At 35.3% G+C, this 27,645-nt stretch overlaps 1 protein-coding gene across 6 annotated transcripts; it reads left to right on the forward strand.

Moving 5' to 3' along the window:
- Nucleotides 1-1,066: 1,066 nt before the first annotated feature.
- On the forward strand, nucleotides 1,067-27,122 carry MARCHF7 (membrane associated ring-CH-type finger 7; the record flags this gene model as incomplete). Of its 6 annotated transcripts, XM_084239287.1 has the most annotated exons (10): nucleotides 1,067-1,222; nucleotides 7,482-7,677; nucleotides 10,263-10,427; nucleotides 12,026-13,130; nucleotides 15,100-15,269; nucleotides 19,823-19,932; nucleotides 22,683-22,796; nucleotides 24,227-24,275; nucleotides 24,936-25,077; nucleotides 26,845-26,857. In XM_084239287.1, 10 exons carry the CDS (start codon nucleotides 1,070-1,072, stop codon nucleotides 26,855-26,857), a joined length of 2,217 nt encoding a protein of 738 aa, XP_084095413.1. The 6 variants fall into 6 exon arrangements, with proteins under 6 accessions (XP_084095413.1, XP_084095414.1, XP_084095410.1 ...); XM_084239288.1 differs by lacking the exon at nucleotides 24,936-25,077 and having other exon boundaries at nucleotides 26,845-27,122; XM_084239284.1 differs by lacking the exon at nucleotides 24,936-25,077 and having other exon boundaries at nucleotides 1,070-1,222; nucleotides 7,488-7,677; nucleotides 26,845-27,122.
- Between the last annotated feature and the right edge of the window lie 523 nt (nucleotides 27,123-27,645).

The raw sequence follows: 27,645 nt of genomic DNA on the forward strand, positions 1-27,645 counted from the left end.
CCGCTGAGGGGAGCAGTGGGTGGCAGCAGAGGTCTGCACACCATGTGGGACCCTTGCCCTATGGCCGGGAATCGAATAACTGGTGCTGCAGAGGCTGCAGGCAGCTTCGCAACCCAGCGCTCAACAGCTGTGCCACCGGGGAGGCCCCATGCCTTCTTTTGTAAACAGTTTTTTCCTAAGTTAGAATGTCAAATGTTTTAAATTGCTGTTTGTTCTCTATACTTAGCAATTTTTTCCAGTTGCATCATCTGTCATGTGCCCAGTTTCCATATGATGCTTTTTTTTTCTTTTATAACTTTGCTTCCATTATCTGTGATCCTGCTCCAACATGAATCGTTTGCTCCCATGCATTCAAAATACCTTTGTAACTATTTCTTGGGTTCCTTGACTTTTTTCCAAGTTTTATTTCTATATATGTGTGTATATGTATTTAAAATCTAGTTTGCAGCTAACTCTTATTCTTAGCATGAGTTGAGGAATGTTTTGTGAAGAAAACTGGGAAATTATTCTTACTTTTGAGGAGAGATACACAGGAAGACAAATTACAGCCTCAGTCATGTATTATGATATCTTTATAAAAGTATGTGTGTTAAAAGCATAAAAGAAAACTGCTTGTTTTAAGACTGTGACCAGAAATTCAATGGGGTATGTGTAGATTTTCTAGACACACAGTGCCATGTGTTAAGGGGTTGCAGATAATAAAATACAGCTAATATTCATGGTATGCGTACTGCACACTAATAAAGTATAAGAATAGCAAGGGAATCAGGGGCAAATCATGTAGGATTTTTACATAGAGTGAAACCGAGTAAGGAAAAGAGCCCAGGATTTGGAAACAAGTTTCATCACACTTTTATCTTGTTTGCTTTATTTTTATGGCCGGTAGGTCCTTTGAAGACTCTTTGGAGAAGAGGGGTGATGACAGTCTCACAGTTTACCCATGCCAGCTATAGTTTGCTTGATTAATTCTTGATTTGAGCTGATGATTAAGGAGGATTAAGAATCCTAAGGTTTGCACATTTTCCCAAAGGCAATTAATCAAAATTTGCATTTTACAGGAACCTTAAGTATGGAATCTAAACCTTCAAGGATTCCAAGAAGAATTTCTGTTCAATCCTCCAGCTCTTTAAGTGCTCGGATGATGTCTGGAAGCAGAGGAAGTAGTTTAAATGATGCCTATCACTCAAGAGACTCTTCATTTAGATTGGATCCTGAATATCAGGTAATATTTTAATTTGGAATATATGCACACAGTCTCTTCAAAAACCTTTGGGCCACATGTTTTTTTTTTTTTTGGTTTGTTTTTTGTTTGTTTTGTTTTGTTTTGTTTTTGTTTTGAATCTTCAGGTTCAACTTTGAACCTTTTTTTTAAAATAATTAATTTATACAAGCACTGGGGTACAGTCAGAGGCGCGGGAGGGTGAGAGAATTCACCAGAGCCAGAGCGGAGAGTAGAACAGGCAGAGTGATGAAATACACTGCTTAGGAGAGCAGCGGGCAGCAGGAGAGGTCTGCGCGCCATGTGGGACACTCACCCAGTGGCTGGGGATGGAACCGTGCTGCAGAGGCTGCAGGCATCTTCGCAACCCAGTGCTCAACCGCTGCGCCACCAGGGAGGCCCTTTTTTTTGTTTTTTGATTTTAGAAAAGTAGTTGGATATATTTATAACACTGTCATCTGGACCTGAGAAATTATAATCAAAATACATTAATGTAAATATGCAGCAAAATGAATGTTCACATTATAAATGTTGACTGTTAGATTTATTTTTGTAATAATTTAGGTGCTAAAAGTCTTGAAATATTTAGAAAATTTATTGGCAATCACTTTGAAAGATAAGACTAATTAGTTTTGTACATGTAGGAGTTTCCCATAATGCTTTTCAGTTGCAAACTATTTTTAATGGGTTATAGGAACATTACCAGTCAGAAATCAACTATTCCTATCCTGCTTTATTAGTTTTGATTTAGAAACTGGGAATCCTCTGTATTCTTAAGCAAAGAATTTTGCTTCTATTCGCTCTTCTGTAAAATGGTGACAAGAGCAGCATCCTCATACAGTTTATGTTAAGAATATTTGAAAGAAATAAGACATGTAAAGCACTTAGAACAACAGTGCCTGAAACTTAGAAGTCAGATGTTACCAATTATAATTGTAGCTGCTGTTGTCATTTTCTGACTTTGTTAGTCTGAATAGGTAATATCTTTTGAGGTATAGAACATTTTTTATCAGAACATTAAATTGCAATTTGTATAATTTTGATTTAATGGTCTTAAGATTACTTAAGAAAATATGTTGAATGATTGAGAGATCTTTTTGTATCAAAAGGAACTTTTTTAAAATTGCTTTTGCATTCTTCCACCTGTCTACAACATGATACCTCCATTGTTATTCCCTGATACTTAGTGAAGCTGAAGTTTCAGAAAGGAGAGTCAGGCATAGGGAATATTAGATCAATATCAGTTATACTATAAATTAAATAATATGGAATCCCCTATTGTACTTGACATTTTATAGAATATTTTTCAGTTTTAAATTTAGTTAAATAGGACAGATATTATGTCATTTCATAAAGTTCTGAAATCTGGAAAAGATACATGGTTTACTATAGTCCCATGATTATTATATAATGTACTTGAGTTAAAGAATGTAAGACTTCATTTTTTCTTTGGGAAAAGGTAGGTTCCAAGTTCCGGAACAATGGATTTCCTGAGTATCTTTTGAATCTTTGCCATTTGTAACTGGCCTGTCTCTGTTACTAATCTCACTGATATTTCTGTTACTATAGTTGAATTTTTTACAATTTGAATAATTGAAAAGTAAGTAAGTTACTTAGTAACTAACTAACTTACTGTTACATACTAATTTACCTCTTTGGTAACAGTAAGTAGATTAGATACATTTGAAAAAGAAAATTTAATTCCTATCATTCATTATTAAAAGTAAAAATTTGGGAGTAATTGACAATCTTACTGTTACAAATTTTTCTGTAACTTAATTTTAAGCAGCCACTAATTCCACTGCACTTGATTGCTTTGTTGAGGTTTTTAGTTTTTAATATTAGGCTTTTATCAGGTTCTTTTTATAGTTGCTTTTTATAGTTATCTACATTTTTTCTAGCTAATAGATCACCTATTAGAAAGCTTAGTATCTGGGCCTCCCCTGGTGGTGCAGGCTGTTGAGCGCTGTGCTGTGGGGCTGTCCACAGCCTCTGCAGCCCCAGTTCGATCCCGGCCAGCTGGTGAGGGTCCCACATGGCGCAGCAGACCTCTCCTGTTGCACGCGCTGTTCCCCTCAGCAGTGTATTTCATCAGTCTGCCTGTTCTGTTCCCTGCTCTGTCTCTGGTGAGCCCTCTCACCCTCCCGCGCATCTGGTCTGTACCCCGGTTCTTGTATAAATAAATAAATTTAAAAAAAAAAGCTTAGTATCATTACACATTTTGCATAGTATATTTTCTCAAGAATTTAAAAAATCAACAAGTTGTTGCTCATTTTTTGCTTATCTGCTATTAATAGGGTAGCTTCCCAAGATGGACGTATACACATACACAGTTAAACAAGAAAATGAAAGTAATTTTGAAAATAGGAAAATGCAGGTGAAATCCTGAAAACAGGTCAAGGTTGTTACACTGAAAGGCATTCATAAGCCCTGCCATATTTTAAAGTTAAACTTGGACTCTTGTTTTAGCAAGTAGTTAGGGAGATTACAGGCAACACAACCAGTGTATATTCGTAAGGAAAATACTATGGATTCCTTAAGGGAACCATGTTTGGCCATTTGGTCTGAAAGGGAACAGTGAATGACAGCATGGACAGAGTCTTCAGTGTAGTTAGTATTCATAGTATTTACCTAGTTTCGTGAAACTGTTTCTTGGTAGGTAAAACAGTCTAAACAATAACATGCCAAAGTACAGGTCATTAAAATCATTGCAAAGGGGCATTAAAGCGATCTAAATATTAACTACCTAGAGTATGTTGAGGGATAAATGGACTCCTAAGTCCTTCTAATATAAATGATGTGTCTGACCTGAATTTCTCATAAAAATGGGTGTGGATGAGTAGCTCTTGTGCCTGCCTGTGACTAAGTAGGTGCCTCTCTTTTTCTTTGTCCTCTTCCTAATAGACCTGTCCTTCTAAAATGTAAAAAGAAAAAACATTTGGCATGGATGACTTCTTTTTTTTTTTTTTTTTTTTTTTAATAGAGGCATGTTTTTCTTTCTTTCTTTCTTTCTTTGTTTTGTTTGTTTATACATGCGCTGGGTACAGTCAGAAGCGCAGGAGGGTGAGAGAATTCACCAGAGCCAGAGCAGGGAGCAGAGCAGGCAGAAGGACCGAAGTACACTGCTGAGGGGAGCAGCGGGCGGCAGGAGAGGTCTGCGCGCCATGTGGGACCCTCCTCCGGTGGCCGGGGAGCAGCTGAGGATCGAACTGGTGCCGCAGAGGCCGCGGGCAGCTTCGCAACCCAGAGCTCAACCGCTGCGCCACCGGGGAGGCCCTGACTTCTTAAGATTAGTTAATGTCTTTTATGATAATTGAGAAAATTATTCACTAGGCCAAGTACTAAACTTGTAGTACAAGACTATTTCACGCAAATAACAGTGTATGTCTTCATGATAGTGTGGAAATGGATACTCTCTAGTCCATGAATATGTAAAACAAAGGTGATGACAAAGTTCTAAGTTGTTTTTTATGGGTTAAGTTATTGGAAAATTTTCAAAGCAGAAATTGTTGGTTATCATACTGAAGACATTGAATCAAGGCAATGAAGAGCCAAGGAAGAGCATTTCATTTTGGATCTGCTTTCACTACTGTATGTTATACAGTTTCCTGTAATGAAGCATTGTGTAGAGGATGGTTGCAGCAATTATTTAAGGTTCTTTTTTTAAAAAATAGCTTTATTAAGATGTAAGTGACATGCTGTATGACTCACTATTTAAAGTGCACAATTAATGATTGTTGGTATATTCACTGAGTTGTGCAACCATCGCCTCAGTCAATCTTAGTAGCTTTACTTCACAGATGGATTTTTATACTTCAAGGAGAAAAACCCAAATCTTATTGCTGTCTTATCCCCTCCCTATCTGGTACCATCTACCAGGCACTACCTAAGAAGCCACTGATCTGCCATTATCTGTCTTTATAGACTTCCCTATTATGGACTTGCACACATATATATAAAAACATAAGTGGTCTTTTGTGACTATTGTTTTAACATTTGTAATTTCCTTTATTTTGCAGCATATAACATTAATCTTTCCATTGAATAGTATTTCATGGTATGGATAGATCACATTTCGTTTATTCATACACTGATGGATATTTGATTGTTTTTACCATTTGGCTATTGTAAATAATGCACCTATAAATGTTCATTAGCAAATTGCTGTGTGGATTCGTGTTTTTATGTTTTCAGTTACTTTGGGTGGAAGTGTAATTACTGAATAATTGTATGTTCAATTAGTTTAGGGAAATTCCAAACTCTTTCCAAACTGACTGGACCATTTTGTTTCTAGCCATACTCTTTTAGTGCAAGGTAGTATCTCAATATAGTTTTGACTTAGAGTTCTTTGATGACCTATGATGTTGGGCAACATAATAGAAAAATAAAGCTAAGAACTATTTTACTATTTCAGCTCTTCATCCTCTGCTCTTCTATGTATGTGCAAAGTTTATTTTGTAGCATTACCATGAAGTCTCTCAAAAGGTAGAAACAAAGGGACTACTTCCTGACTCAGTCTTTGAGGCCAGCATTGCCCAGATCCCAAAACCAGACCTAAATTAGAAGTGAAAACTACAGACCACCATCTTTCAATTTAGACTTTACTATCTTCCAAGCAATTAAAAATTGTATGCCAAATGTATCTTTTTTTTTTTAGAGGTAGTGGCTTTTATTTCTTAAAAATAAATATGTGTGTGTGCGTGTGTGTGTGTGTGTGTGTATGTCTTGTGTGTATGAAACATCAGTGTTCATTTCTATACAATATTTGATTTCTCAGGTATAGTCCTCGTAAAATTCCCACCACCAGTTTACCCAAGAATCATTACCATAGTCCCTTGTGCTCTTCTTGCCCCCTGTTTAGATCTCCTTCCCTCACCTGCCCCTGCAGAAAGTCTCCGGTTTCTAGTTGCTGTTAGTTTTGTTATTATTTTTTTCCTGATCCCTTACTTAGTTCCCCTATAGTCTTTCTATAAGTGAAGCCATTGATCTTTTTTTTTTTTTTAAGAGTTATTTATTTATACAAGCACTCTGGGTCCAGCCAGAGGCGTGGGGTGAGAGAATTCATCAGAGAGAGAGCGGGGAGCAGAACAGGCAGAAGGCCCAAAATATACTGCGGAGGGGAACTGCGGGCCTGAGACAGGAGAGGTCCGCTGCCCCATGTGGGAACTCCCTGGCCGGCCGGGAATCGGAACCAGTAGTGCAGAGGCTGTGGACAGCTTCACAGCAGTACACTCAACCCACTGCGCCATCGGGGAAGCCCCGATATTTATTTTTTTGTCTCCTGACTTAGTTCACTGAGCATAATCTCTTTCGGCTCCATCCGTGTTGCTGCGAATGCCATGAGTTTTGTCTTTTTTGATTGATGAATAGTATATACATCACGTATTCTTAATCTGGTCATCTGTTTGGGGGCATTTAGTTTGTTTCCACATCTGACCTATTGTCAGTAGTGCTGCAATAAACATAAGGGTGCAGGTATCCTTTCGAATTAATGTTTTTGTGTTCTTTGGGTAGATTCTTAGGAGTGGAATTGCTGGGTCATATGGTGTAGCTCCATTTTTTTGTTTAAATTAATTTATTTATACAAGCACTGGGTACAGTCAGAAGCACGGGAGGGTGAGAGAATTCAGCAGAGCCAGAGCAGGGAGCAAAACAGGCAGACCGACAAAGTACACTGCTGAGGGGAGCAGCGGGCGGCAGGAGAGGTCTACACGCCACATGGGATTCTTGCCCATGGCTGGGAATCAAACTGGCGCTGCTGAGGCTGCAGGCAGCTTCGCAGCCCCGCGCGCAACTGCTGTGCCATCTGGTAGGCCCAGTAGCTCCATTTTTAGTAGTTTGAGAAACCTCCACACAGCTTTCCATAGTGGTTGCACCAGTTTCTTTTTCTTTTTCACTTGAAAAACCTTATTTCATAATAGAATATTCACAGTCATTTTGTATCTGTGCCTGTATATCTATAGGTATTCTGTCCATCTATAAGATTATAAAGTTGCTCTTCACTGTTTCTTAACTTAGTATCTATAGTTACATAAAAGTCTTAATTAGATTGATTGCCCGGCAAAGTACAGTGACAGTATGTAAAAGTAGAGACAAGAGGATGAAAAGGGGGAAATAAAGACTAAAGAAAAACCTGTATGATAGAAAGAAAAATGTGCTTGTGAGGAATGGTCGTTAGGAATTTATTGGAGTACTGTGCATTAAATTTAATACTGAATGCAGGTGTCATTCCTTTGTTAAAATCTTGTTTTTTAACTCACAGTCTACATCAGCATCAGCATCTGCATCACCATTTCAGTCTACATGGTTTGGTGAATCTGAGATAACTCAGGGAGCTCGCTCAAGATCGCAAAACCAGCAACGGGATCATGATTCAAAAAGACCTAAGCTTTCTTGTACAAACTGTACATCTACCTCAGCTGGGAGAAGTGTTGGACATGGTTTGAATGCAGTATCAGGTGAGAATTAAATTTGAATAAGCCATTTTTTATGTGGTTTTCACAAGACAATATATTTCGCAAAGTGCCTCAAAAAGTGCGTGTAAGACACTTGTTTCTTGGTGAATAAGGTAGTGGCATTTCACAAATCTTTCTTTTTAAGATTTATTTTTATTTATGCAAGGTAGAACTGGGGTGTAGGCCAGAGGTGCAGGGGTGAGAAATTTCATCAGAGAGGTAGATCCACTGAAATACACTACTGCGTCGACAGTGGGCGAAACAGGAGAGGTCTGCTATGTCCTGTGGATAGCTCCCTGCTGAGGGGTCAAACTCGGCAATGGCTGGCGATATCTTGGTAGCACTAAGACTTTAACTGCTGCACCACCAGGGTAATGCTAGAACTGAAATTATTCTTCATTTAAGTAAACAGGATAGCGGTTAAGTATAGTAATAAAATTGATAAAAGTGGCCTATATTGTGATTGTTACAGAACATATAAATTTTCTGTTATGTGAAAACCAGATTTACTGACATGTTAGAAATAGTTTCTGAGCAAATACTAAAACATTATATATGGTCTTTATTTTCAGAAAATGTAATAATTCTTTAAACAAAACATTTTTTAGTATTCTAGTATAAGTTCTATACAAAGAATTCCAAAACTGTGATTCTAGCCCTCTAACTAGCTTTGTGGCATTGTACTAGTCACCTGACCAACCTGGGATTTAGATGACTTATCCATAAAGCTCCATGGTTGGTATTTTGTACTCACAGACACATATTTGTTGTGAGAATTGGAAAGATCTTTTATTGAGAGGGCAAGGAGATTCCCTCCTCACTTAAACTTCATTTCAAATGAAACACTAGTCAAAACTTGAAATTTAGTTTTAAAGTGAGACAGGGCTTGTGATGACACAGTTGAATAAAATTTGAAACACATATGTATTACGAGTTAGATTAAAGCAATTCCTTTCTATTTTGATAGGCAGACCACCATAGGAAAGGCATGCCCATCTGAAAGTTACTGAGTACTGTGTTAGGTAATTGCTGACTGACCTTAAATTTGTATACAAACACCGTTGTTCAGAGATATTTTTGTTCTCTGCTCTGAAGGCATAGCATTAAGGCTTTTGGGACCAGGAGAGGAAAAACAGAATTTCAAGATAGTGAGGGGGAAAAAAATTTTGAGATTTAATTTTAAATTTATTCTTAAATGCAGTCATATTTAACAAAGTTGGATTATAATTGCCAGAATATATTACTATCTATATTAATTCTTAAAATAGGAATCAACCTGGTATGGTGATAGTAATAATAGTGCCACTTGACAAAATAGTATTTTAACGTATCATAAAACATTTTCCTTTCCAGAATGACTTTGAGTTTGATATAAGGCTATTCTCCAGCATCACTTTTACTGACTTTTCATGAGATTCTGTATCTTTGGCAAACTTCACTTTTTTTTTTTTTTTGGCTAACATTGCATTGTAATGGTTATTTTTCTGGAATGCATTATTTAAAATTAGCATGTGTATATACTACATTAAATTTGTCACTTGAAGTTTAATTCTGTCCTTCACTACGTGATTGTCAGTTGTCCCTCTCTCCATATTTACTTACACCTCCTCTTTTCCTTTTTGGTAACCACTAATTGGTTTTAATCATCCAGCAGCTTATTTTTGTTTTATTAAATCTTATCTGTTTATTTCACTAAGTATAATTCCTTCTGGGTCTGTCCATAATGTTGCAAATGGCAGGATTTTAATCTTCTTTATAGCTGAATAGTATTCAATTATTTGTATATGCGGCAACTTCATCCAATCATCTGGATGACATTTAGGTTGTTTTCATCTCTTTGCTATTATAAATGTTGCTGCATTAAACATGGGCGTGCATAGCCCTTTGAATTTCTGTTAATTCATTGAAAACTGTCCATACTGCTTTCTTTAATGACTGCACTTATTTGCATTCCCACCAACAGTATATGAGGGTTCCCTTCTCTCCACATACTTTCCAACACTTGTTTCTTCTCTTTTGGATGATAGCTATTGGCACAAATGTAAGGTGATGTCTCATTTTCATAACGAGATGCTAAACAAACTTCCATGTGCTTATTGGCCATTTGTATGTCTTTGAAGATATGTCTATTCAGATCCTCTGCCCAGTTTTTAATTGGGTTGTTTCGTTGTTTTTATTACTAAGCTTTATGAGTTCCTTTTGTATTTTGGATATTGACATTTTGTCAGACAGATAATATGCACATCTTTTCCATTTAGTAGGATGTCTTTTCATTTTGATACAGCGTTTTTGTTCTGCATTCATTTTTCCACCATTGTGTAGTAATACATTGTAGAGACATTCACATAGATTGGGAGGTGGGTACATTTTAGTATTAGAGAAGACTGTATTTGAATAGGAAATAATTTTATAAGTTATGAGTAAATTAGTGAATAATTTCATTTTGCTGAATTTTGTTTCTGACTACAGCTATGTAACTGTAGGGATTCCCACTTATATAACAGTAAACTATCTACAAATGCTCAAGATTTGTTGTCAGAAACCTTAAAAAGTTTTCTTTGAATTAAAACTTGTTTAATTATTTTAAGATTCTTCTTGGAGGCATAATCAAGTTCCCAGATCTTCATCAATGGTACTTGGATCATTTGGAACTGACTTAATGAGAGAGAGGAGAGATTTAGATAGGAGAGCAGATTCCTCCATTAGTAGTCTTATGGATTATAGTCATCGAAGTGGTGATTTCACAACATCATGTATGTATAAACTATATTGTTCTGTATGGCTTATCTAATGATGTTACATTTTCCAATTTCATTTAATGTGTATTTTATTAAAATTATGGTATAAAAAAATAAAGGAAGTGAATGTTATGAAGATAGAGCTCCTTAATAAGTAGTGCCACATTTGTTTTGCTTTAAAAAATGCAAACCATTTAAAATAGTTATATATGAATATTCAGATTCCTTTTGCCTATATTTTTACCTTTGTTTTTCAAAAATGTATGTCTGAATATAGTAAATCTTATATGCTGCAATATAACTGCAGTAACTTGCCTTACGTAGTGTAACAAGTAACTACAGTGAAATTCTGAACTAATGCTAGAAATCAGTGTTTTAAGTTTTAATTCAAAGAATGACTTTAGTTTAACATGAATGTGCCTTTCTTTTATTCAGTTGAATAAAGATGCACACTATTTCTGCCAGTATATATAGCTAAAAGTTTGGGTCTAAAAAAATTTTATTGGGTGAAGCCTTTTTTAAATATAATGCAAATGAAAATGTGCTTTTATTTGTTTGACTTTGGATAGAGAACTTTAGTAGAGAGTATCATAATTTGTAGGTTGGTGTGGGGAGGGGATAAAATAGAGGATAGAATAGATCTATCCCCTCCATAATACTTAACAGTTCATCCTTTCATGAGGCTCTATGTATTAGACCAGTAGCAATTTAGTTCTTAAATTAGGTGTGTGGATGAGTATTCTTTATAAGGAATGCTAAAGTATTTCTCACCTATTTGAGTGTTATAACCACCAGTGGTATACTTTTTCAAAAGTAGTTGCTGGCAAAAATAATTTTTAGGTTAGGGAATGGAGGGGAAAGGGATGGGAGGATTGGGGGAGAAAGGGACATTGACACTCAAGTTTTGGTGGAGGGTGAGTGAAGCCTTCATACATATATAGGTTTGAAAATGTGCTCCAGTATATACATATGTAAATAACTGACAAAAAAAAATAAAAGTAAGAAAGCAGATGCTAGTGATCTCTTCTGACTCTTAGCTCCCAGCCAGTATTTAAAAGCAAAGGTATATCTGATGGATAAACTACTGATGATGACGATAACTACTACTGATAATTTGAAAGAAAAAAGATTGAGGAAACTTAGCTTTCAGCGAGGTTTGCTGTAAAATTAAAAGGGTGATAAGTTACTGCATAGTGAGAAAAATCTCTCAAACATGCTTTTCCTGGGATGATTTTACTTGTATTTTTTAGAGAGTTATTTACATTAAATTGTTTGACTTATTTAAAATTCCTTATCTATTTAGCGATTAGATAGTCTTCTGCCATAGCCGAATAGTAATTTTAACTGTTTTGCTTTCAAGTTTTGCTTGCTTCTCATAAGTTATGACATATTTCTTTTGAAATTGTGGTTTTGACTATACAGAAGTACTGGATTTTACTAAGGGAATAAAAGGAGAACTATATTTATGTTTCCTATAGTAGTAATTTATGTGGATATATGACAGCATTCAGTTTGAATCCAGTTTCATTTTGGCAGCAATTGGTAGTTAATATATGGAAATGTAATAATACATTATTTTGTATAATTTGTTCTTTAATTTCTTTCAAAAATAGATGTGCAAGACAGAGTTCCTTCTTCATATTCACAGGGAGCAAGACCAAAAGAGAACTCATTGAGCACTTTACAATTGAATACATCATCAACAAACCACCAAATGCCTTCGGAACATCAGACCATACCATGTTCTAGGGACTCTAGTAGAAATTCTTTAAGATCAAATTTTTCTCCAAGAGAATTGGAAACGCCCTCAAACACTACACACGCTGGATTTTCTTATATTTCAAATAGAGATGAAACCTCAGCCATGAGCAGTTCAGATAGAGTTGGTTCATCTCAAAGATCATTTCAAGAATCTTCTGATAATGAAGGTAGACGTACAACTAGGAGATTGCTGTCACGTATAGCTTCTAGTATGTCATCTACTTTTTTTTCACGAAGATCTAGTCAAGATTCTTTAAACACAAGATCACTGAGTTCTGAAAATTCTTATATTTCTCCAAGAATCTTGACGTCACAGTCTCGTAGTAATGCAGCATCAACTTCTGATGTTCCTGATAATAGGGCCTCTGAAGCTTCTCAGGGATTTCGATTTCTTAGGCGAAGATGGGGTTTGTCATCTCTTAGCCAAAATCATAACTCTGAGCCAGATTCAGAGAATTTTAACCAAGAATCTGAAAGTAGAAATACAGGACCATGGTTATCTTCCTCACTTAGAAATAGATGCACACCTTTGTTTTCTAGAAGGCGGCGGGAGGGACGAGATGAATCTTCAAGGATACCTACCTCTGATATACCATCTAGATCTCATCATATTTTTAGAAGAGAATCAAATGAAGTGGTTCACCTTGAAGCACAGAATGATCCCCTTGGGGCTGCTGCCAATGGACCACAAACTTTTGCAGCATCAAGCAGTGCTGCTACTGGTGGCTCCACTTCAGATTCAACTCACAGTGGAAGAAATACAGGAATAACAGGGATCCTTCCTGGTTCCTTATTCCGATTTGCTGTTCCCCCAGCACTTGGGAATAATTTGACTGACAATGTCATGATCACTGTAGATATTATTCCTTCAGGTTGGAGTTCATCTGATGGAAAAAGTGATAAGACTAGAACTACACCTTCCAGAGATCCAGAAAGACTACAGAAAATAAAAGAGAGGTAAATTGAATTCCTGTCTTAAACCCATAAAGCTAGAGTAGTTTAGAGAAAGAGTGCTATTTCTAAAATAGTTTCTCATAACATTGATACCTGAAATTTCTTCCCTTAAGATTTATGTCCAGTAAGATGTTAATATCTCATTCAGAGGTAAAATGGATGAAAGTTAACAGTAGTAGATACTAAAGGTTACTTTTAATTAGCTTTGGATACAGATGAAGACAGAAATCTGCTCAACTTGTGCTAAATTTGATTTGTCAGGAAGCCCAAATGTCATTGATTTTCTAATCTGTCTTAACCTTTCCTGAGATGATTTACTTTCCATTTATTTGTATTTCTCACCTCAGATCTTTCTTGGTATGAATTAAAATCACTTGCAAAATTTAAAAAATGCTGCTTTTGAAATCCAAGTTGTATAATGAATATTCCTGTGTATCTAATATTTGACAGAAATAACAGTTTAAATTCAGAGTTCTTTTTATAAATGAAATCTTTGTAGAGTTGAAGATAGATTTAAAATCTCTGATAAGAATGCAGAGATAAATGACCAGCGATTTTACTTCCAACTGGATTATTTTGTTACCTTAGTGTACTTACTTAGTTTTTCCATCTATTAAAATAATTTTTATGATAAAATGCCATAGACTAATCGATGTAAAATACACTTCTAGGAAGAAAAACCATATAAAGCTAAGGTTTTAGGGTACTATAATTTTTTGGTTTTTCCTATTCACAAAAGCCTAATATAATAAAATTGTTGGAAAGTGTAATTATTTGTTATTTTAGATTATTTTGTACTTTAAGAAGAGATACATTTAAGTCTTAACTCTGGGGTTAAAAGGCTTTTCACACACTTTTTTCAGATATGGGCATTGGGCTGTTATATACTCCTCTGTTTTTCCTTATATACTTCATAATGTCTGTGACTGTCTTCTTCCTGTGTTTGAAATTTGCTGTTTTTCCTTTCTTAGATTTATTTTACTGTAGTGATGTTAGCTTTAATGTTATAGCAATTCCCTCTGATTGCAAGCTGAATTCTGAAGAAAGTGGTAACTATTATACTGCTTGTGCTCAAAGTTCAGTTAATTTAAGTTACATTAATATAAGTGTAGTAGTATAAGCGAAAGGCAAAGCATTAGTGATTTTGACAGGAACAAGGTGAATCAGCTCTACTTGTCTGGTTAGATCATTTATAAAGTAGCATTTGTTTATTTTATTATAGAGTCTGTGTATATTCCTTTGTATCTTTTGCTTATACATGAGGATTTTAAGACAACTTACAATGAAATTAATAAGGGTGTAAAAAAAATTCAGTCTCGCAAGTAAAAAATGCTCAAAACTAAGATGAAAAGAAAGTTTAAAGAGAAAACAATGTTTATGCTTGAGTTTTTATCTCTGGTTAAGCCAGGGTGTGAAAGTCATTTACGGTTGTACATCTATTCCTCACTCCACACATCTTTTCTAAGATTCATTTAGGAACCTATATAATATGGGTTATATTTCAGTAGCAATTTAGCATTCAGTTTGCTGAGTATCTTTTCCATTCCAGCAGTGGAGTAAGGCAATAGTGATTGTAACAAAATTACTTTGCTTAGATAGCAGTCATTTTGCATTTAAATTAAGCAGTACATGTCACCCTGTTAAATAGAGGACATAGCTTAATAGAAACTCTACACTTTAAAAGGTAACTATAGAAATCAGCATGATTTAATAAAATTGCTGGGGGTGGGGTTAATGGAGAACTAAATTATCCTTTTGTTTTTACTGGGATTAAATACCAAAAGTTTTCATTCTTGAAACAGTTTTTTGTGGTAATTGCTGTTTATTGTGGGTTTTATTTTTCCCTCACCTAAAGAGAGTTTGAGTAGAAATACCAACAGACATATTGTTTTGCTATCAGGTGTGATTGGAAATGACAAACCAGGATTAAATTTATGATTACTCTGTTCAGGAAATGTGCCTTCTTTTCCAGCCTCCTTTTAGAGGACTCTGAAGAAGAAGAAGGTGACTTATGTAGAATTTGTCAGATGGCAGCTGCCTCATCATCTAACTTGCTGATAGAGCCATGCAAGTGCACAGGAAGTTTACAGTATGTCCACCAAGAGTGTATGAAAAAGTGGTTACAGGCCAAAATTAACTCTGGTAAGAATTACCCTTTTGTATATTTTGTCCTCAATTTTTTTCCCAAATAGGTAAATGTATGTATGCATTCTAGTTAACAGATCTACCTAGTATTTACTGCTTATCAAATTTATACTTATCAAGTGCCATAATCATTTCTTAAGCAAGTGCATTAAAAAGCAATAGTCTTCTCAAAATTATAGTAGTCTATTTTTTAGTTCCACCAAGAAACTATTACTATATACATATGTAATACAACTGTAATTTGTTTTATTGGTGACCTACTTAAGATCCTTTTTTTTTTTTTTTTGGTGGGACCCTTGCGGGTAGCCGGGGATAAAACTGGTGCTGCAGAGGCTGGGCAGCCTCGCAACCCAGCACTTAATTGCTGCGCTACCAGGGGAGGCCCTTAAGATCCTTTTAGGTCAAAGAAACATACTTAGTATTTACTAGCTATGTGTCCTTAAGATACATTTATTGTCTTTGATGCTGTTGTGTCTACTCTGTTGATTGATTGCCCTTGTTTTGTAATAATGTTGCTGTAAAAATTGATATGTTTATTGAGTGCCTGTTCAGGAGTCAGCACAGTTCCAGGTAAAGGGAGTATAGAGTGGTCAAACAAGACAGACAAGGCACTTGCTCATGTGGTGGTAGTATTAGGTATTAAAAGAATGCCTTGTTGAGGTGAGGACATCTTGACTGAAGGAAGAGGAGCTAGCTATTTCAGAATGAGGACAAACACATTCTAACAGATGAAACAAACTAGTGAATGACTTTCAGGTGGAAATAACTTAGGTGTGTTTGAGGAACTGAATGCATCTCCATGTGGCAGGGTATAATTAGTGGACTAGGAGAGGGATGACACATTTGAAACAGTTTAGCAGAGGCTAATTCATTTAATATGTCTGAAGCTTGAGTTTCTTCATAGTGTGATGGTAAGCTTTTGAAAGAAAGGGAATGAAATAATCTTATTTATATTTTGGCCGATATGTGCCTAAAGGATTGGGGGTAGGGCTGAGGGACAACAGAAGCAGCAGGGACACCAACCAGGCATCTATTGTAGGAATACTTGGTAAGAGTTGGTGATAATGGCGGTAGAAATGGATGGGTTCTGGTGTATTCTGGAGGTAGGTTGTGTAAGACTTGGCTACTGAATTGTCTGGAAGAGCAAAGGAGAAAAACATTAGGGAAGGTCATTATTTTTGTCTTAAGCACCTAAGTAAATACTGGTGCCATTTACTGAACCTTGCACCACCAGGGAGGCCCATTTCACATACAGAATGGAGTGAGTTGGGGTCATATCAGGAGTTCTGTGTTAGAAATATTGTATGTGAACTGGGCCTCCCTGGTGGTGCAGGGTTTAAAGTCTCAGCGTTATCAAATTATCACCAGCTGCCGCAGCATGAGTTCAATCCCTATGCAGGGTGCTAACCCACATGGCACAGCAGACTTCACCTGCTGCTCCCCTCAGCAGTGTATTTCAGTAGATCTGCCTGTTCTGCTCCCCACTCTGTCTCTGGTGAATCATCTCTCTCTCTCTCTCTCTCTCTCTCTCTCTCTCTCTCTCTCTCTCTCTCTGACACACACACAAACACCGTACCTCTGGCTTACACCCCAGTTTTTATATGCATAAATAAATAAAATAAATCTTTTTAAAATATATTGTATGTGAACTACTCTTTAACTATATGAAAAGGTCAGCTAGGTAGTTAGCCTGGTGTTTTAGGAGCTATTAGCACTGAAAAGGTATAGTTTTAGGTATCATGAGCAAGAGTAAATATCAGATAAATGAGCCCAGGACAGAACTCTGGGTCACCCAAAAATTTAGTGAGAACAGAGAAGGATATCTGAGGAGCCAACCTGAGGTTAGGTAGGAAGAAAACTAAGAAATGTAGTGTTGTGTGAGCCGAAAGAAGAAAGTGTTTTGAGGAAGGGTTTTCATCAACAACCCTGTGAAGTAGTGCAGAGAGGTCAAACAAAGGAGGTAAAATAAAGAATTGACTATTGAGTTAGACTGATGATAAATTGTGGGTACACAGGAGGAAAAAACGCTTAAAAATATGGATTTATGAGTAGCACAGTGAACAGTATATATCTCTGGGGCCACACTGTGTGGTGCAGGTATGAACTTCAAGAGATTGGTTATGAAAAGAATTTATTAGACCACGAATACCAGGGGACATAGTAAAATGAATAGAAGGGTGAGAAAAGTGCAATATTAGATTAATAAATGTACATGATTGCATGAAATTGAAGGTCTCATAATGACTCAGTGACATAGCAAATAGAATATGAGATAATGGCCTCACTTTTAATTTTAATATGTTAGAGTTGAGTAACTTGTTCAAGCTGAGATTATCAGACTGCTTGGAAACTTTATGATAGCAAAGGCCTCTTTGATAAAGGGGTTATATTTTCTTCTAAGCTAGCCTGATTCCAAAGCTGTTGGACAGGCCACTCCACATGTTGCAGAAGCTTCTTGGCTGTGTGGTGTTATAACAGCCTCATAGGCTTTATTAGTCATTGCTCCTGGGTATTATTAAGATTTAATGAGTGTTCAGCATGGCTCTTGATGCTTAGTAAAGGCCCAGAAATGTTAGCTATTACCAAAATGAAACAACTTGACTCACCCTCTGATGTATTTACAATTGAATTTGTTTAGTATTGTGTGGGCAGGAGAACAGATATTACACTGTATTGTTTAACAACCTAGACTTTTTTAGAATTAGATAACCTAGTTTGAAATAGTGACTCCAATGCTTGATTGAATGTATGATCTAATACTAATTCTCAATCCTGGCTACTAATCAAAATTATCCATTGGAGTTTCAAAAATGTATAGATACCTCAAATCTACTCCTGTACATTCTTTAGTAGGTCTGAGGTAGTGAGAACAGTGAGGTTGTGGAACACCTCAGTTCCACAAGAATAAAACTGAGAGGCCTCCCTGGTGGTCCAAGGGGTTAAGTCGCAGTACTATGAAGCTATCCACAGCCACTGCAGCAGGCAGGTTTCCCACATGGTGTAGCAGACCTCTCTGGTCTTGCCCGCTGCCCTCTACAGTGTATTTCAATGGACCTGCTTGTTCTGTTCCCTGCTCTGTCTCTGGTGGATACTCTCAAACCCCCCGCACCCCCTTCCCCACCACTCCTCTGGCCTGCACCCCAGCTCTTGTATGCGTGAATAAATCTTTGGAAAAAAAAAAAAAAAACAGGGTCTCCCTGGTGACGCAAGGGGTTAAGACAACCTATGAAGCTATCCGCAGCCACTGCAGCACAAGTTCAATCCCCCGGCCAGGGAGCTACCCACATGGTGCAGCAGACTTCCCCTGCCTCGCCTGCTGCTCCCCTCAGCAGTATATTTCAGTATATCTGCCTGTTCTGCTCCCCATTTTGGTGAATCCTCTCACTCCCTCCTCACCTCTGGCCTTCACCCCCTCCTACTTCTGGCCTACACCCCAGCTCTTATATGCATAAATAAAATAAATCTTTAAAAAAATAAAATTGTGGTAAATATATACAATGTAAAATTTGCCCTTTTGGCCATAATTAAGCGTGCAATTCAGTGGCATTAAGTACATTTCAAATATGTGACCATTACCACTGTTTCCAAAATTTTTTCATTATCCCAAAAAGAAACTATGCCTGTTAAGTGGTAGCTCCCTCTCATCTCTCCCCCCCAATCCCTGGTAACTTTTGATCTACTTTCCCTCTGAATTTGTTACCACATTTCATAGAAGTAGAAGCACGTAATATGTAATATTTGTCCTTTTATTTTTTTTTTTCAAGATTTGTTTATTTATGCGTACAAGAACTGGGGTACAGGCCAGAGGATTGGGGGTTGAGAGGATTCACCAGAGACAGAGTGGAAAACGGAACAGGCAGATTGAAATATACTGCTAAGGGGAGCAGTGGGCAAGACAGGAGAGGTCTGCTGTGCCATGTGGGTCACCTCCCTGGCTGGGGATTGAACTCAAGCTGCATTAGCTACAGATTGCTTCATAGTGCTGACGCTTAACCCCTGTGCTACCAGGGAGGCCCTATATTTGTCTTTTTAGTATCTGCTTTTTACTTAGTATGACATTTTCAAAGTGTCCATGTTGTAGCATAATTCCTTTTATAGCTAAAAATGAGTTGTTTTCATCTGGATAAAGGTGGAGCCCCCTTTTTTTTTCTCTCCTGGTCTTGGGTGTAAGTGACTGGTTGTTTGGGGATACTGTGTTATTCAACATTGTTTTCATGCCATCTTGCCAAGGTATTGAAGGAGGAAGCAGGAAGTACATGGCATTCCATTGTCAGCTTCCCACAATCAAGGTATCTGGAGAAAAAAAAGTGTAAGAGATATGAAAGTAATGGGTGGAGGCTAAAATACCATAGAGGTAGGATCTCACATGCTCATTAGGTGTTATGGAAAACATTTATCAGAGACATTGCTATTTTCAGAGACATTGCTGACTTCTGGTATTAATATAGAGTTACTCTCTTCTACTTTTCTATATTATAAACTTAAAAGCTTCAAGAAGGTATATTTTGTGCATCACAACTAAGCTCTTCTTGTAACTTAATTTTTACCAGGTTCTTCATTAGAAGCTGTAACTACCTGTGAACTCTGTAAAGAGAAGTTGCAACTTAACCTGGAGGATTTTGATATTCATGAACTACATAGAGCTCATGCAAATGAACAAGTTAGTATATTTTGCCTAATTTGGTAAGTGTCTGTTCTATGCTTAAAGGACAACTCTTGAAGAAAAGATTAAGTCATGGTCAGAAAACCTGCATTAACGCAATAAAAACAGTGATAATAATAATCTTAATATAATTCTCTGTTACCGCATTAAGCATTGCTTTATAATTTTTAATTTCCCTATAGCTCTACGTAAGTGAAAGGCGAATAACCAAGTCCTGGCTTTAATTAAAATAAAATTCACCATAATCTTGCTAAATAAACTTGAAAATAATAAAGGTATAAAAAGTAGACCCCAAGTGGGCATGCCAAAGTTAATCTCTCCAGAACTTTTTCAGTTATAAATACTTCTAACTTGTAATGTGTTTGAAATACACCAAAAACTAGATTTACATCCTGTTTCTGTATTTTTTGTATTAGGAGTTTTTATATGCCTATCTAACTCCTTGAACTCCCTTTCTCCTGTTTCCTTACACTACCACATGCCTGCCATTCCTGCCTCTAACTTTATGTTGAAAAAGTTGCCTTACAGTTATTTGTAGCAGTCTAGCTGTCCAGTATAAACAATGCCAAGGTTTCTCTGATAATAAAATTTTGCAAATATTTTTGTCTTATTTTCAGATATTTGGCATGTATTGATAACTGTGCCCCTTCCCATAATTGACTTGATCACTGATTTTTGTTTCTTGAAGTTATAAATTAAATGTTTAAGATGCTTAAATTATATTGATAAAATGAGAAGCTCAATATTGCCCCCCTTTTTTCCTATTAAATAATAATCCTCAGGGAGGAAATGGCATTAAAGGAGATTATAAAGATGAATAGAGCAGTACTGTTTAAGTGTGTTAATATATATGTTACAAAATGATTCATGATAAGATACATGAACATTTGAAAAATACTTTTTAAATGAAGAGAGAATGGACTCCTACCTCCCTTTTTTTAATTAGGTAGAGTTTATATAACATAAAATCAATTTTAAACTGAACATTTCAGTGGTAATAGTACATTTGCAGTGTTATTAAGGAACCACCACCTCTACATAGTTTCAAGACATTTTCATAATCCCAAAAGATAATCCTATACCTATTAAGCAGTTCCTCCCTTTTCTCCTCCTTCCACCTTTCCATGGCAGTCACCAACATGTATTTGATCTCTATGGTTTATCTGTTCTGGATATTTCATAAAAATCATGCAATAGAAGATCTTTTGTAGACTACCCTTTACTTTTAAAATGTGGGAGTTTTAGCCTTTGAAAATTGATTAAAACATGTACACAGATACCAAATATATATAACTTAAAATGGATTCTCAAATCCCTTGAAGCAAATTGTTTAGATTTGAGTTAAAAATCACTGATAAAATGAATGAAACATTAGGCAATTAATATAACACAGATGCCACTCTAATTTTATTCTTTCATAAGTCATGTGTCCAAAATGATTATCACTTTCAGCAAGGAATTGTCTTAAATTTTCAAGAAGTCTGGAGGTGCTGAACATTGGTATTTTAAATAGAAGGGGAAAGAGTATTGAAAGGTGGAATAATGTAAAGAAATTTTCTTTTTTGTCTTTTCAGAATGAGAGTAGGTTTCAAAGGATGGTTTTCTCCTGCCATTCTTCCTTCTATTAAGTGTTCCATCATGTCTCTTAAAGGTGGTTCTTCATCTTTTCAGTTCAACAAGGAATGTTTTTATTGTTCTCCTAGAATTTTAATGACCCACTTAATAAATCTTAAATCATTTAGAAGTGCCTGGAATATTGGGTGGAGTCATTGTAAAAACAATGAACAGTCCTCATTAAATTTCCTGGCTTTACCTTGTTTGTTTTATATGAATCATGGATTCTGTTGATCTAATATACTGTCCTCATTAAATAATTAGTTCAGTGCAGTTTATTTCCTCATTATTCAGTGACTTTATCTTTTTCATGGTGGTCACCATTAAAATATTTTCTTAGATAAATGTTTTCCTTTTAATTTAAAAATAGTAAAGTAATTGAGGGAGACATTTAAAGAATAAGTCAGTTTCAAATTTAAATACTCTGTAGAATCTGATAATCAGATTGAAGGTGGTACTTGTGCATATACAGTTCTTAACTTTAAATGAGTTAATTGCCCAAAGGTACAATTTACAGATAGTTCACTGTATAAAAAATACAGATTAGATTTTTAGTAACATTATATTTGTGATTTGTACTCTTAGCTTCAAAACAGTAGAACAGTTTTGCAGCAAAGAATTGTTTTGAACCACTGCAGATTTCTTTGTGAATGCTGTGAAGGAACAGTTCCTCAGTTATCTTTCTTAGTTCATTTTTGTATTTACTCTTGCCTTTAGGTTAATTATATTACAAAAGGAACAATTGACCTCTCTGAATAGGTCCTAGTTGCAGAATATAGTGACTTAGCTAAAGAGGAAAAGGTAATATTTAAGTGAATTTAAACCATTTTTGTAATGAAATCTGTTATTGAGCTTTATGGAGAGCCAGATTATTCATTCTACCTTTAAATGATTTAAAAAGCCCCACTTTTAAAAATAAATCACTACCGAAAGGGAAAATTACATGAGACTTAGAGAGGATGTTCACGTAAATTGTGAAGGATGCCTTATTGTTCTAATAAGTGGCACAGTATTCTTTACTAAGACCTGGATATGAATACATTTCCTCTAGTTTTATCAGTATATTGTGGATATCAATCGCATGTCTACTCTAATGTTTTATTCTTTTTCTCTTGTTTGCTTCCCTACTGAAGGCTGAGTATGAGTTTATCAGCTCTGGTCTCTACCTAGTCGTGTTATTGCACTTGTGCGAACAGAGCTTTTCAGATATGATGGGAAATACAAATGAACCAAGCACACGTGTTCGAGTAAGTAATATTGGAGTGGGGGAAGAAGGGAGGGTGTGATGCAACATTGGCTTTGGAAAGCAGATTGTTTCATATGTTCGAAATCTATTTTCATTGGGGAGCTCTTATGTTGAACTCTTAAAAATAAAGATACTGTAGACTTAATAGAAATTGCTGTCTTCCTTCTATATCAAGCAACCTAATTTTCTCATAAAGCTATTTTAGAAAAAGTAGTAATTTTCTGACTCTTAAAGGTAATTGGAATTTATTTCAGTGAAAATCAGGGAGAAAATTGGAGATCAAGGAGAAATGGTCATTTTAATTTAAAAAAACCTCAAAACCCAGTGTAACTTACAAACCTGAAATTGAACTCCAAAAACTTAAAGAGTGTGGTAGATTAACATCAATTTATTTGTTACTGTTTTGTGAAGGATTATCATTTTGCTAATTTGTAAGCATACATATTACAAACTACATTAAGATGCAGACTGTTTAGTATTTACTCTGTATACCACTCATTACCTTAATATAATATTTAGGCTACGCTTTCTTAGGTATTTATAAGTAAATGATATTGTTTGCCTCAGTGTACCTGAAGACATTTACACCCTCCTTTGCCTGCTTTTTATATAGCAGGGGCTAGAATCTGCATCTCATTACTGTAGCATTCTGAACTCTCTATCTGGAAATGTGTTCATAAATACATCCTTCAAACTTTTTTATTTCATGTTACTTTGTTGATAAAAATTTTGCAGTATAATATTTTGAAAATTATTGAAAGCCAATGTATATAACACTGCTTCTAAATTGGTAACTTTTTTCTTACATTATCATCACCTGGGTATTATTCCCGTAAGCCAGATGACTGATTGTTATCATTGAAAGAAAACCCATTCTCAAAATCATTCAGAATTTGAGCAAAGATGACTTGTAAGAACTTTAGAAATCATAGCACCTAAATTTAATTAAGCCATGAAATGATTTCTAGAAAGGTGATTTATCTTTTCAAAATGAATAAACCACATATAACATATACTAAGATCATTTTGAGTAGAGGATTAAATGTAATGCTTCCAGAGATAATCATATATGGATAGGAAAATACTGTGTTTTCTTTAAATGACCACTAAAATTGAATTCATTGAGGTTTATATGCCAAAGGTTTTCTTTTTTTTCCATAATTTTTTGAAGTGTTACATTATGCAAGAAGACAATACCATTGGATAAAATTATTGTATATGCTCCCAATTACTACATGACTAATAATGATTATATAAAACATTTAAAAAATATCCTTAAGCTTGTAATTTTTGATGTGGGGAAGAAAGATCCCTTTTTAAAGGCTTAAAATGTTTGACTTTTTAAGTAGAAATGAATCTCCTATACTGATTCTCTCTCTAGATCCATTTGCAACATTTAAACTACTGTATTTCTTTCTGCATTGTTTCTAGTTTATTAACCTTGCAAGAACTCTTCAGGCACATATGGAAGATCTCGAAAGTAGGTGGAATTTCCCCTCCCCAGACTTGTTGAATTTACTTATTGCAAATTAAACCCACAGAGTATAATCTAAGTATATACTCTTTCTACCAAAAAGCTTCATTTATAGGCTTTTAATAATACCAAAATAATTGATTTGGGGAATATGGGCTGGGCAAATGACATTATTTCAAAAGCATATTTTAAAAATTGATACTAATTTTAAGGTACAAAAGGATGTAGTTTTAATCACCAGCATTTTACCTTTTTTTTTTTTAATTTAGTTTTGATCATCTTAATTTTAACACTTGTAATCAAAAAGAAGACATGTTTACTAATCAAACTACACTTCTTAATCTGTTAGTTTGGGGTTTTTTTTGTTTGTTTTTTTGTTTTTGGTATGAAATTTTTAAGTTATTTAGCTTTGTTAGATCATAAAAGGTTTTCCTTGGGCTTATATGTACAGTTCCAGGAAAATAGGGGTGAAAGAGTCCTAATTCTTAGTCCATAACAGAAGCCATAGGTTTTTTTTTTTTTTGCTCCTTGTTCAGGTCCTCATGGACCTTTAATAGGCAGCCAGCTCCGCCAGCAGCTCCAATCTCTTAAGATCACGTTCCAGCATTAGGACTTCTACCTGGGCTCCTGTGTGAAGGCACTTAATGCCCAAATCTTTACAGGCATCTATCTGCACAGCCTGCCCTCTTCTCAAAGTCCTACAACCTCCAGGGTGCTTCATACCAGGTGGGCACAGAAATTGGTGGCTCTGGAACAGTTCCTGGGAATCTAAGATTACCCTACTTGTTATTGTTCTTTTTCACCCAAGGTAACGCACTCCCCATGATCAGATTCCAGTACACTTTCTGAAGTGTTTTTAACTGTGTACTCTCAAGTTGATTTTCTTCTATACTCATCTTCAGACTATTTGGGAGTGTTATCTGTAATGTCCATAACAATTTCAGAGAAAGTTCAGGATCCTTTGCTGTAAGGTTTGAGAAGGACTTAGTCTCAGAAAATTTTTAATTCCTTGAATATTCTAAGACATGAATTTTTGTCATTAAGTCTTTAATGTTTTAAAGTTTTAAAAGTATTAATAACCAGATAATACATTTTTGCAATTTTAATTAGTTTGTGTGAAAATAGCAGAGGAGTCAAATGGTTTATGGAATGGGAATTCATTTGATTGTAAATCATTTTTCTCTTTCTTTAGTACTGATCCCTTAATTTGGGGGAATACTAAGATCTCTCTCTTTTGTAAATCATATTTTATACTTTGCCACGCGTGATGATGGTAATTTGTTTCACTGTGCATTTTCCCTAGATTGCTTTTTTAAAACTAACATTTAGAATTAAGTTTCCTAAACATAACAGTGTCTACTCCCAACATGTGAGAGAGAGGAAAAAGATGGAGGTAAAATATGCTCAAATTCAGCTGAGAGTGACAGATGTTACTAGTACATGTTAACTCTTAAGTAGTACTTAGGAGTGTTAGTCTAGTCTGAAAAATGGTTCTGAATGAATTACTTTCTCCTGTGGAGTTAGTTACTCGAAAGAAAACAAGAATTTCTGTGAAAAACTATTTTATTTTCAGTTTGTTTTTCCATACTATCACATATAACTTAACTGTAGAATTTATCTCATTCATGAGTTAAGTATATGTTTGATACCATCAATTATAAATGAATTCAGCAAAATAAGCAAATAGACTAAAATATGGAAACTTGAGTTTTCATCAACACACAGAATAGTTTTCTTGATTCCATTTGCTGGGTGCTCATAAATTTTCCAGTATTAATACAAGAAGAGTGCACATTTAACTTTTCTGCTCCCCGCTTGTAGTTCGCTTATTTTCTGTGAACTTCCATTTTCCTTCACACACAGAGTTTACAGAATACTTAGTGTTTTTTAGTACGTTCTTCTTGAGGACATCCCAGGATGTTTTATATGAAACTCCTGAGTCACTAATAAGTGAAATAAATGTTACATAAATGATAAGTTTCTGACAGTGTAGAGGTATAAGAATAATCTCAACAAAATGTTTCTTATTAAATCCATTTGTTTTGACTTGGGCTATGTCTATATAAAGTTTTTATTTACTAAGTGGAGCTTTTTCCTGGCATTGTATAGACATAGCTTTGATGTAAATTGCAAGAACACCCATAACTTACTATTCTATGTACATTTTTTTTCATTTTCATCGGATGCATCAAACATGCAGCAGTAATAAGCCAGATTCTGCTCAGGTGTGTGAGAACACTTGCCTTAAGTTCACTTTCTCTCTAGTATATGTACCATTAGCTCCTATGAACACGAATTGGTCTCAGAAACTTTTTAGAACAATATTCTTGAACCACATTTTTAAACATTTTCATTTTTATAAAATAACAAAAAGTGTGGGGTGGGGACGTTGTATATGGATATCACCCTCAGTCAAACCACCCTAACCCTGTCATGGTAACTTACCATTTTGACCAAACAGTTTACTAAATTGGGATTTTTATTTTATAAATCATTGCTGTTCTGGCTTCGTATTTACACCTCCATTCTCCTCCCCCTTAAAATCATTCTTGATCATCCTGTTTTCTTTCAACAGCTTCAGAGGATGATTCCGAAGAAGATGGAGACCATAACAGAACATTTGATATTGCCTAACTTCATATAAGACAAGGATTGTCTGTGAACAAGTGTGTTTATTAAAACTGGCAATTAAGTGTGAATTACTTTTTTGAGGAATGCCTGTTGAATACATTGGCTCTATATATATATATCATGAATATATATATACACATATATGCATGTATATATATATTCACTCACAAGTGTTGCTGAATTAAAATTCTATTACTGGACCAGTTAACATGGCCAGTGAATCTGATGTTTATAAACTGGTAATCAAAAGTATTTTTCTTTTAGGTGAGTGGGGAAATGTTAACCTTGTTTTAAATATCTAACAATGCTGACGACCCTTTTTTGTGTTCTGATTACTGTAGTCATATTTATGAAAAAAGGTTCGTGTTTTAGTTTCTTGCTAGTGAAAAAAGTGGGACAAAGTATACTTTTGAAATAAAATGCCGAATGGCACGTAATTATTTTTCCTTTTAAAATGCCTTAAGTTACAGCCTCGTTTTCATAATCATTTACTTCCAGTGTTTTACAAAAACAAAATGGGGAGGGGGTATAATGAGCATTATATTAGGTTTCCAAATTTGATTCTAAATTCACTTAGCAATAAAATTTAATTTTTAAAAAGCATTTAAATATAAAATGTATAAATGATGGATACATTTTTGTATTGATTTGCAAATGAAGATTATATATGATGGGCCATAGTATGTAGATATTCCTTTTAGGAATATTACAGCTGTAAATTAAATCAGAATTGCCAGTCAAATAC

This window comes from Talpa europaea, assembly GCF_964194135.1.
Source record: "Talpa europaea genome assembly, chromosome: 1".
NCBI classification, from domain to species: Eukaryota; Metazoa; Chordata; class Mammalia; order Eulipotyphla; family Talpidae; genus Talpa; species Talpa europaea.